The sequence below is a fragment of the Cnephaeus nilssonii genome (genome assembly GCF_951640355.1).
Source record: "Cnephaeus nilssonii genome assembly, chromosome: 10".
NCBI classification, from domain to species: Eukaryota; Metazoa; Chordata; class Mammalia; order Chiroptera; family Vespertilionidae; genus Cnephaeus; species Cnephaeus nilssonii.
In genome coordinates, this window is record NC_137081.1 from 89533319 (window position 1) to 89545487 (window position 12169).

The 12169-nt window shown below is 40.9% G+C and overlaps 1 protein-coding gene across 2 annotated transcripts in view; it reads right to left on the reverse strand.

Moving 5' to 3' along the window:
* CNTNAP5 (contactin associated protein family member 5) overlaps positions 1-12169 on the reverse strand; it is a gene marked incomplete at both ends in the record, with an annotated part of 850484 nt that overhangs the window by 662558 nt on the left and 175757 nt on the right. For both annotated transcript variants that reach the window (XM_079783016.1, XM_079783015.1), the window contains one exon: positions 8055-8159. In XM_079783016.1, coding sequence (XP_079639142.1) covers positions 8055-8159 — 105 coding nt within the window. The remainder of the gene's footprint in view (positions 1-8054; positions 8160-12169) is intronic.

Genomic DNA, 12169 nt, shown 5'->3' on the forward strand with positions numbered 1-12169 from the left:
CCTGGGACAATTTTTAACAAGTTCACTCAACTTGCTAAATGGCAGTGTAGCAGTAAAACTTCAATTGGTGGGGAAAGTCTCACTTCTATTGGTTGAAACAGGATTCCAGGAACTCTTTTGTAAGGGCTAGCTCAGACAGCAGGGACCCTCAGGCAGGCAGTGCAGTGCTGGCTTCTCACTGAAGTGCTGCTTGGTGAGAGGCCGCTGTTTGGCAATGGCTGTTTGTAAATTGGAGCCCAGTTGGACATAAGGAGCCCTTCTTGGTAGATATATTTTTTCTCTGGGTCAACAGTGTATTATTGTTCTGATATTTAGTTGTATGCTGATGGACATACACTGATAACAGAAAAAAAATTATAAACCACTAGGCACACAATCCAACCAGTTCAGGGAGAAGCTACACCTGATAATGACTGTGCAGAGCAGGATTCCTTTAGCATCTGGCTGTGAACTTGCAGTTTAAAACACTAGATGGAGAATTCAAATTAAAAACAAGATGCTCCTTTAAATATCCCTGTATATCTGCTAAGGAGCCCTGACTGGGGGCACAAGAACCCACAACCTAGATATGTGCCCTTGACCAGAAAGCAAACCCATGACCCTAGGTGGTGTGTGCTTGCACTCTAACCACTGAGCAATACTGGCCACGGCATGAGAGTATCCTAGATTTCAAACCTTGTGTAATAGTTTGCTCTTTGAGATATGTTTTATGTCTTTCATGTTTAAAACAAAAAAGGAAGTTTTAAAGTAAGAAATGTAGGAAAGGAGTATTCATTTGACAGGACTATAATTACTTCTCAGCCATTCTAGTGGAGACAGAACATGTCTATTTTTAGGGGAAAAAATGAATCATTGCTCTACATTGATATCTTCAATAAGAATAAAAAGTTATATTTTTTCTTAAATTTCTGGATTTTATATTTAGAAAACCCATAGACCAAATCTGTTCTTAATAACATTTACATAATTATTTTATTATATTATAAATTACATCTGTACATATTCTATATACGTATTATGTGTGTATATGTACACATATATTACTATATACATTTATATATGCATATTTTTGTATATTTATGTGTGTACATATTCTATTATATATGGATGTATATGAATTTTCAGCCCTGTATATATGCACCTCTTTCTATATATAATTCTGACTCTATACATATCTAACCACATGTAAATGTATTCACCTTACTCTATATAACCTACCATATGTATATGTTTATATACACATGCACATAATTTATATTGTATATATATAACAAAATACTAATATTACTATTATTACTAAGTTAGCTATTAATTAATTGTATAGTAATTTGCATTATACATGTAAATGATTTTTAAAATTTTATTTTTTCAAATACAGTTTACATCAATGTTATTCTGTATAAATTTCAGGTGTACAGCATAGTGGTTAGACAATCATATACTTTAGAGTGTTCCCCCTAATATTTCAGGTACCCACCTGGCACCAGGCATTGTTATTATGATTTCATTGACTATATTCCTTATGTTTTACCTTAGACCCCTGTGACCATTTTGTAACCACTAATTTCTACTTCCTAATCCCTTCACCTAGCACCCAGCCTCCCTCCCCTCTGGCCAACATCAGTCTGTTTTTAGCATCTATGAGACTGCCTCTATTATGTTTGCTTGTTTGTCTTTAGATTCCACATATAAGTGAAATCATACGGTATTTGTCATTTTTTCCTGACTTATTTCACTTAGCATAATACCCTCCATCAACCCTGTTGCAAATGGTAAAATTTCATTCCTATTTATGGCTAAGTAATACGTCCCTGTATACATGTACCACCACTTTTTTTAACCATTTGTCTATTGATTGCACTTGGATTTCTTCTAGATTTTAACTATTGTAAATAACACTGCAATAAACATAAGGTGCATATGTCCTTTCAAATTAGTGTTTTGGGTCTCTTCATATATATACCTAGAAGTGAAATCACTGGGTCACAGTCAGTTTCATTTTTTATTTTTTGAGGACATTCCATAAGATCTCATTGTGGTTTTAATTTGCATTTCTCAGATGATTAGTGATGTTTAGCAGCTTTTCATACATTTATTGGCCAGCTGCATGTACTCTTTGGATGAGTTCCTTTCAGTTCCACTGTCCTCTGCCCATGTTTTAATTGGATGTGTGTGTGTGTGTGTGTGTGTGTGTGTTTTGAGTTGCATGAGCTCTTTATAAATTTTGGGTATCAACTCCTTATTGAATGTATTATTGGTGGATATTTTCTTCCATTCAGTAGGTTGTCTTCTAGTTTTGTTGATGGTTTCCTTAGTTGTGCAAAAACTTTTTAGGTTGATATTTATCCTATTTTTTTTTTTATTTGTTTCCCTTGTCAGAGGAAATATATTAGAAAAAATATTACTTAGAGAGAAATGTGAGAGATTTTACTGCCTATGTTTTCTTTTAAGAGTTTTTATGATTTTTGAGTCTTAAATTTAAATCTATAATCCATTTTGAGTTTATTATTATATTCTTGTTGTAAGAAGGTGGCCTAGTTTTATTTTTTGCATGTATCTGTCCAATTTCCTCCACACCATTTATTAAAGACTAGCGTTCCCATTGCAGGAAAAATCCTGCAATAGGGTTTCCTGCTGCACTCTACCCTGCCCTGCCTGCTCTCCTCCCTTGTCCCCCACCCCGCGTTCTCCACTAGCCCCCCTGCTTTTCTCCCTTCTCCGCCAGCCCGCTCTCCTTCCTTCTCCCCTGGCCCCGCCTCCACTCCTCCCTTCTCCCCTGGCCCACCTTCTCCACCAGCCTGCCTGCTTTTCTCTTCTCCCCAGGCCCCGCCTCTGCTCCTCCCTTCTCCCCTGGCCCCGCCTGCTCAACTTCCTTCTCCCCCGGCCCAGCCTCCGCTCCTCCCTTCTCCTCCCCCCGCCACCCCGGCTTGCTTGCTTCTCCGCAGCTTTGCTCCCTTCTGCAGCTCTTGGCTTCTTTCTACGCTGTCTTGATATGCAAATTAGACACCATCTTTGTTGGGGTAATTTGCATATTCATCCTGATTGGCCGGTGGGCGTGGCTTGGGCATAGCGAAGGTAAGGTCAATTTGCATATTTGTCTATTATTAGATAAGATATTATCTTTACCCCATTGTATGTTCTTGCTTCCTTTGTCATATACAGGGTTGGGCAAAGGTAGATTTACAGTTGTAATACAAATAAATAATACAATGATTGATAAATAATAATACAAGAATAAACTGTGTTTTGTGCAGTCACAACTATAAATCTACTTTTGCCCAACCCTGTATTAATTGACCATATAGGCATGTGTTTATTTCTGGGCTCTCTATTCTGTTCCACTGATTTCTGTGTCTGTTTTTATGCCAGTACCCTGCTGTTTTGATTACTATGGCCTTATAATATAGTTTGTTATTAGGTAGCAGGATACCTCCACCTTTGTTCTTTTTTCTCAAGAGTGCTGTGGCTCTTCTGGGTCTTTTGTGGTTCCACATAAAGGTTTGAATTGCTTGTTCTAGTTCTGTATAAAAGCCATTGGTACTTTATGAACAGGGTTTGTGCCTATTTTTACTAACTATGGGTCAGGGTTCTAGCACAGTGTCTGACACATAGCAAGTGCTCCATAAATATTAATAGAAGTATCTGTTATTCACAAATTCATTTGATCTAGTGGTTTGCAACCCTTGTATTTTGAAATTACCTGAAAAGCTTATACTCATTTACTTTATCTATATCTGTGTTTGGGTTCCATTCCAGACAATTATTGCAGAACTAGAGGCCTGATGCACGAAATTCGTACAAGAGTAGGCCTTCCTTCCCCCGGCTGCTGGCACCCAGGACAAGGGCTTCCCTCGCAGCCTTTGCTTCATCCGGAAGATTGTCGGGAAGGACGTCCAGTATAATTAGCATATTATGCTTTTACTAGAGGCCTGTTGCATGAAGATTCGTGCAATAGGCCTTCTTCCCTTGGCTGCTGGCACCGGTTTTCCTCCAGCACCCGGGACCCAGGCCTTCACTCCAGACACAGAGGAGAAGCCAACCCTTGAGGCTTGGCTTCTCCGCTCCCGCTGCAGTGGAGAAGCCAAGCCTCTTCAGTCTTCAGTCTTCGGTCTTCACTCAGGCCAGAGCCTTCAGTCTTCACTCAGCACCTGCATATCCAAATTAACCCACCATCTTTGTTGGGTTAATTTGCATACTCACTCCTGATTGGCTGGTGGGTGTCATGGAGGTATGGTAAATTTGCATATTTCTCTTTTATTAGTGTAGATTATTATAGATAGCTGGAAGATGGAATCAGGCATTGCTACTAGTAAAGCTTTCCAAGTGACTCAAATGCACGATGCTTGGATGAGAACTAGTTATCTAATATCTCCTTGAGTCTATGCTTAATTCCTGCTGAGGGTCATGTGTGGGCATGCTGAATGGAAGGAAGGCTGTCACCCTGAGGGGTATGCTAGATGTGAGTTTTAGGCCAATTCATTCCAGCTCCATGACTATGTCTCTTGCATGGTCTTCCCAATTTAAAGTCTAGTTGGGAGAAGGAAGAGTGGTCTCTGCATCACTGTGCTGACCTAGGCTCAGGCACCCCAATTCTCCTGTGATTAGGACCATTGTAATAAGTTGGATCAGAGACATTTGTGCTGTCAATATCTCTTTATTATGAAAGGAGTGGCCTATGGCCAGACTCACAGCTTCCCCAGAACCTGCAGAGGAACTACATGGTGGTAATAACTTCCTAACCCTTCACATTTGCCAGACAAAGTCTGGCTCTGGATGCCCTGTTAGAGACCACATTAAAATCTGCCACCTGGGCCCTAGCCGGGTAGCTGAATTGGTTAGAGTGTCATCCAGTATGCCAAAGTTGTGGGTTTGATCCCCAGTCCAGGCAGGGTACAGACAAGAATAAAAAGAATCAACCAATGAATGCATAAATAAGTTGAACAAAAATTGATGTCTCCAGTCTCTCTCTCTCTCTCTCTCTCTCTCTCTCTCTCTCTCTCTCTCTCTTTCAAGTCAACCAGTCAATAAAACATTTTTTTTAAACTCTGCTGATTGGAAGTTTCTCCCGAAATGACAAGTGGAAAACTCTGACTCCAGAGCAACTCTACCCTGCAATGAGAAAGGTCTTCTTACACATGCAAGTCTGGTCTCATTCTATACATAATGCAAGGCAGGCAATACAGAACTTGGAAGTAAATGCCATAGCCAGCATTTGACCTCTGCCTGGTAGTTTCAAGGACCCTTTACTTTTTTTAACCTATGTGGTTGGAAGGGGCAACACCTTTTAATTAGATGACTAAGATTTGAATCCAAGCATTTCCCTTTCTTATCTCTGATTTTAGGCAAGTTTATGAAAATTCTCTAAGCCTCAAGAACCCTACTTGAAGGTAAAAGGTAAGCTTACCTTATTTTATCTTTGTGAAAACTACATACCTTAATAAAGGTGAATGCTTTCTAAAGGTTTTAGCACACAGTATTCAGCAAAGAGAGTGTTAGTAAAAATTATTATTAATACTTTCCCACTATATACATAATTGGCCATTCTTTATTTTTTCTTTAAATAATATTCTTAAACTTTTTTAACAAAGACACAGAACTTGCTAACTTCTGAATTATTGATCCCATTAAATATAGAACCTAAGAAACGTGGTGCAAAACAAACAACAAATATAAAAACAAAAAAAGCAAATTAATAAGATTAAAAATTGTAAGTTAAAATGTTAACAAGCTAAATCATTCTACACTTTACAAAAGCAACATCAGTAATGCAATAACCAATTAGAATTGATTCCAGATTGCAAAGCTCAACATTGGAAAAATTACTAATGTGATTGGTCTCACGTATCAATGGGAAAATATAGCTAAGAATTATTAGTATGAACTCTAATCCATGCACCTATTGAAATTACATACAAAATTATGTTTCTCAATTTGAAAAAGTTTATAACATTTCTTAGATATACAAATATCAGATATTAAGTATTTAAAAATTTTAAAATCAACTATAAAACTATATGTTTATGTAAAAATAAAAGCCAACATCAAGATCTGATTTAAAATATGCATATTTAGATATATAATATCCTATTTTTAAAACAAATTTAACATAAAAGGCTTGTTAGGGGGTGTCTGTTCTTATTTTTATCACACATTGTAATGATACTCACCCAACATTTTATTGTGTGTATCTCTAGCTGGTAGGGTTATATATTTTCTTTTGTATTTTCTTACTTCCATTCAATAGCATTTAATATTTTGAAACATTAACAACACTTATTTAATTGTAAAAATTAACCCTTTGCACTCGCTTGCTTTTTTCGATTCCTTTATTCTACTGCTAACCATGTCAAGTCACACTCGACATCCAAGTGCAAAGGGTTAAACTTATCATAGGAAAATTTTAGTAGGTTTCATTCATACTTATTATAAAAATGCTATAATCCTATCTAATAAAAGAGTAATATGCAAATTAACCATCACTCCGCTATGTCCACAAGCCACGCCCATCAGCCAATCAGGAGCAAATATGCAAATAAACCCAACCAAGATGGCTACGGCCACAGAGAGCAGGAGGGAGGCTTGGGTTTCCCCAGCAATGGAGGAAGCCAAGCTTTCCGCCTGCCCTTGCCAGCCTAGGCCTCCACTCTAGGCTACAAAGTTTCAATGATAGAAGATATGTAAACCCAAACAGAAATGGTGGCAGCCAAGGACTGGAAAGAGCAGGAGGCTAGGGTTGCCCCCGGCAATGGAGGAAGCCAAGCTTTCCGCACACCCTGGCGGACCCAGGCCTCTGCTTAAGGCTACAAAGTTTCAATTATAGAAGATAAATAAATCCCAACAGAAATGGCTGCCACCACGGAGCAAGCAGGAGGCTTGGCTCCACTCCAGGCTACAAAGTTTCAATTTGTAGAAGATAAATAAACCCCAGATACCAGGGCCTCCGCTTGAGTCGCCGGGGGGCATGGCCGGCCTGCAAACCGCCACAGGCCTCTCACCCAGGCTGCCCTACGCCCCAAGGGAACCCCCACTCTGATCTGGGACATCCTTCAGGGCAAACCAGCCGGCCCCCATCCATGCACCAGGCCTCTATCCTATCTAATAAAAGAGTAATATGCAGATTGACCATCACTCCAACACACAAGATGGCTGCCCCCATGTGGTCAAAGATCCTGCCCCCATGTGGACACAAGATGGCCACCACAAGATGGCCAGCAGGAGAGGGCAGTTGGGAAGCACCCGGCCTGCAAGGGAGGGCAGTTGAGAGGGACCAGGCTTGCAAGGGAGGGCAGTTGTGGGCGATCAAGCCTGCAGGGGAAGGCAGTTAGAGGTGACCAAGCCAGCAGAGGAGTGAAGTTGGGAGCGATGGGGCCCGAAGGGAAGGGCAGTTGGGAGGGACCCAGGCCTGCAGGGGAGAGCAGTTGGGGACCAGGCCTGCAGGGGAGGGCAGTTAGGGGTGACCAGGCCTGCAGGGAAGGGCAGTTAGGGGCAAACAGGCTGGCAGGGGAGCAGTTAGGCATTAATCAGGCTGGCAGGGTAGTGGTTAGGGGAAATCAGGAAGGCAGGCAGGTGAGCAGTTGGGAGCCAGCAGTCCTGGATTGTGAGAGGGATCCCAGATTGGAGAGGGTGCAGGCTGGGCTGAGGGACACACCCTCCCCCGTGCACGAATTTCGTGCACCGGGCCTCTAGTAATAATAATAATAATAATAATGATAATAATGATAATAATAATAATATATTTTTGTAGCTGTTTGTGTGACATATATGAAACACTAAAAATAAAGCAATTTTTTTGTTTTTGTTTTTTTGGTGGTGTTTTTTTAAAATATTTTCCCAAAAGTCTTTCATGACAGTTAATGAGGAATAATGTGGGTTGGGGGAACAAGAATCAGCATAATTTGAATATCCATTTTGTGCCTGGAGACATATTTCATCCCACTGAAACCCCTCTTTTCATCCTCCCTCTGAGCACTGCTCTCATACATGCTCTCTGTGCATGGAGGTGCACTTTCTTCCATTACCCATGGCTGTGTTGTAGAATCAGTCACCCTACTCACCAACTCTTCGGTTGAGCTGAGCCGGGCTGTGAGTCCCAGTGAGGTCTGAGGAACTGGAAAAGGCCATTGGAGAAAGCAGGGACGCTAGTGGGTCATCACAGTTGTCTGAAATGACAGGAGAGAAAGAGGGCACATTCTATGAGGAAGAGATAGCCCATAATGAGAGGAAGCATGGCATTTCCCACCCTGATGGCTTAACACCTGCTCTGAACAAGGCCAGCACTGCTTATTTCCATGTGCTATTTCATCTCCTCTTCACAACAACCTCGAAAAACATTTATGTGTTACTCCACAGTTGGAGAAACTAAAGTTCAGAGATGTTAAAGATATTTTGTCCAAGGTCACAACACTAGAAAATAGCGTGGCCAGAATTCTCACCCATACTTGTCTAATTGTAAAACCCAATTATCTATCCATTCCTGAGTCAACTGTTTCAGCAAAGCCTCAAGTTACAGCTATTGAGCTTATTCTGTAAGAAGGAAGAGTTTTAAAGGGAAAAGCATTGTTGAACTACACTCTCATATTCAGGTCACAGAGACCTTTGTAATGGTGGCATCTAGAGGGACAGAATAATTGAGATTTCTCACTCCCCATTGTGTGAAAGTCTTTGGAAAATGAGTTCCTAGTTTTAATTGCACAAAGTAATAGAGAACAGTCCTGATCTTGCACAATCTTTAATGTGATATTCACTTCAGTAGTCACCTGTCCAGCCTTCCCTAAATATGGTAAGTATGCTTTCTAAAGTGTCTTTGATGCAGCCACAATGTGGAACACAGTGGGGCAGAGGTGTATTCTCAACAATGACAACATAGATACATTCGCCCAGATTGTCTCTCATGCCCTGACTACCCAGTCTCCTGTAGAGTATGCTGCTCTTCACATAGCATGTTGGTCATCTAAAAGGTGTGTAGTATCTTATTCATCTGTGTGTATCCTCCAACAGGTGGCATGCTATTTGCGAACCTTAACAAAGTATCAGGAACATTGTACACTTTTCATAACGTCTTATGTAAGGAATGGAATGGTGAGGGCAGGAAGAAAGGAAGGAAAGAAGGCATATCATTACAAACACTCTTTTCCTTTTTTTTTTCCATTTTGTTTACAATTGCTCTTGTAGGACATTGCAAAATGACTTCATGAAATCTAGACATACTTTAGTCAAAACAAATTAGAAGTGTGTTATTCAGTTTAAAGGTAAATTTCATGGCATTAATGGCTTTCATCAAAAGTCAATTTGACCTTTTTTATAGAAAATATATATAGGATTATGCGGCTGATTATTTATCCAGAAAATTCAGAGGGAGCAGCATTTCATCAAATTGCAGGAACATTAATGAAAAACACAAGGATTAATTTTTCTGTTTGTGAAATGTGTTTAAAAATCAACTGGCAAAGCATATTTTGATTTTTCCCCAACACAAATGTTTGAGAAATATTTTGAGTTATTTGACCAAACCAGACAAGAGCCATATCCTCACCAAAGAGGAGGAACAAAAACCACAGCCAGGGCCCTCAACAGACAGAGTCATCAGGAAGAGAAAGCTGAGCTCCAGCCACTTCTCTCTTGGCAAAGATGCAGGTGAGGGGAGGTGCAGACACACCTCCAAGACACTTGTTTGGAAATGCCAATCGTTCACACCATACATTGGGAAACAATTTTAACATACTGCAAGCCTTGTACTTGTGTACGCCGGCTTTATCTTCAGAGAACAGCAGGTGAATGCAGGAAATGGACACAGATTGGACGGAGCCCACAGCACAGTTCTATGCACACGTGCACGGGCACATGCAGCAGACACCACGGAGGATCCCAGTTAGCGCACAGCGGGCACTGAGCCTCACCTGTCCACATGCAGTCACAGTCATCTTCCGCTTTCAAATAACACTGCTCCCACACCTCCCAATAATTCATGGCCCTGCACAACACTCTCACAAGCAAACTGAAGATCTTTTGCAGGTAAAAGACAGTATTTATTATAGCATTTCTGTGTTTCTTAACCATATCTTTTGTGTACCATTTTCATTAGGTTCGTGTGGTCTTTCTATGTGTCACTGATGGCATTTCAGTATAATGTCCCTTACCCTGCTTTCCCCTAAGTAGAACTACAAGTGACCTAATCATTTCAATGTAATTCAGTCCAACAAGTATGTACACGATCTTACTTCATGCTTGAACTTGGTTAGGAATTGGGAATAGATTTGAGTACAAGTGAATGTCATAGCTCAAGAAGTTCAGAGACTATTAAGAAATATAACGGCTCTAACCAGTTTGGCTCAGTGGATAGAGCATGGGCCTGCGGACTCAAGGGTCCCAGGTTCAATTCCGGTCAAGGGCATGTACCTTGGTTGCGGGCACATCCCCAGTAGGGGGTGTGCAGGAGGCAGCTGATCAATGTTTCTCTCTCATAGATGTTTCTGTCTATCCTTCTCCCTTCCTTTCTGTAAAAAATCAATAAAATATATTTTAAAAAAGAAATATAACGATGTAAAGAAGTAAATAAACTGATGGAGAAGTTTAGGAGAGTTTCACCAAAATCACATCCCGGCCAGTGAAATGGGCACACCCCATCCAGACGCCCAGATCCATTCTCTCCTCCAGCCCTGCGTGGTCCCTCCTGCACAGGGCACTGCCACGGGCAGAGAAGCTCCCGAAGCTGCTGGCCCTGCGACACCAGCTGTCATTGCCCACCGCCCGTCCTTATTCTGGATGTGCTTTCCTGCATCTAAGTGTGTGGTACCACTATTTCTACTTTGGAAGTTAGTAAAGCCCTGGAAACAATCTGCTCTCAGTACTCCTGTCTTCTGGACCCTGTGCATTGGAGTAACGGCTGTTAGAGACCATGGCCAATATTTTGCTCTCCTATTTCTAGACAACAAGAGTGGAAAAATTTCAAATCGGAAGAGAGAAAGACCTTCCTGTTCCCAGCCAATAGGTAGTCTCCTCTGTCATCTCCATGTCACATAAGCAAACTTGACATCACATAATTGTGAATAGACCAGTCCTTAAATTAAATTAAATTAAATTAAATTAAATTAAATTAAATTAAATTATCCAGTCACTGGGAGTGAATAAAATATCCATATAACCATTCTAAATCCAAATGTGTACATTATTTTTAGACACCTGTTTTATTCTTAAAGCAGAAGAAAAATGATCTAACATAAATGAGAACAACAATTAGCTTTTTGTTTGTTTTGCTATTTTTAACTCATGATTTGGGACAGTGTGGGGTAGTGAGAAGTCTCAGGAGGGCCGTGCCTAGGAGATTACCTTTCTAGGTTGGGCTCTCCTGTTGCCTCCATGGCTCCAGGTAATGCACTCAATGCCCTACGTGTTATCGCCATTGTGTTATTGCCATTGTTGTCTCGCAGGGGGTCATCTCTCTGTATGCAGCCACAGAATCATTTTAAAATGGAGTGAAAATAGATGGGGAAACCCCTTTAAGAAAAAAGTACAGAATGGAATGGAAGTGGTATATGAATCACCTATAATATCTGCTCCAATTGAAAGCAACCATTTCAACAAATTTATTTCTGGGGTATTGTTTCTATGTCACAAGTCCTGCCCAAGAATTGGTGTAACCAATAGCCCTTTGGCACTGAATGTTTACAATCCACCAGATGAGAAGGAGAACATGAAATGGGGGAAACAAAGGGGTGAAGACACACGCAGGGAGTGAGGACAACATTGCCTAGGGCACTCCTCCCTGCTCTGTGATTGGCAGCCTAGCATGGGGCCCTCCTCCCCGCTCTGTGATTGGCAGCCTAGCATGGGTCCCTCCTCCCACTCTGTGATTGGCAATCTTGAGGAGCCTGGGCCAACATCACTCCAAACACATGGCTGGGAAGGAGAGAATCAAAGCCCCATCTGCTCCACCTGCAGGCTTTAAATAGTTCCATGTTGTCATTAAATGTTAGGCTAAACTCACATCTCAGCCTCTGACAGTGAATTTGCACAATGCTAAATTCATCAGTCAGTTCCTCTAAAAGTATGTGTGGATGTGCATCTGTATTTATATGAGGGAAGAGGAAAGGGTGAAGAAATTTGGTTAGGGAAAGAGATGGTTGAAGTTTAGGAGAAAAATACTGAGGGACTAAAACTCAGGGTTCCAATT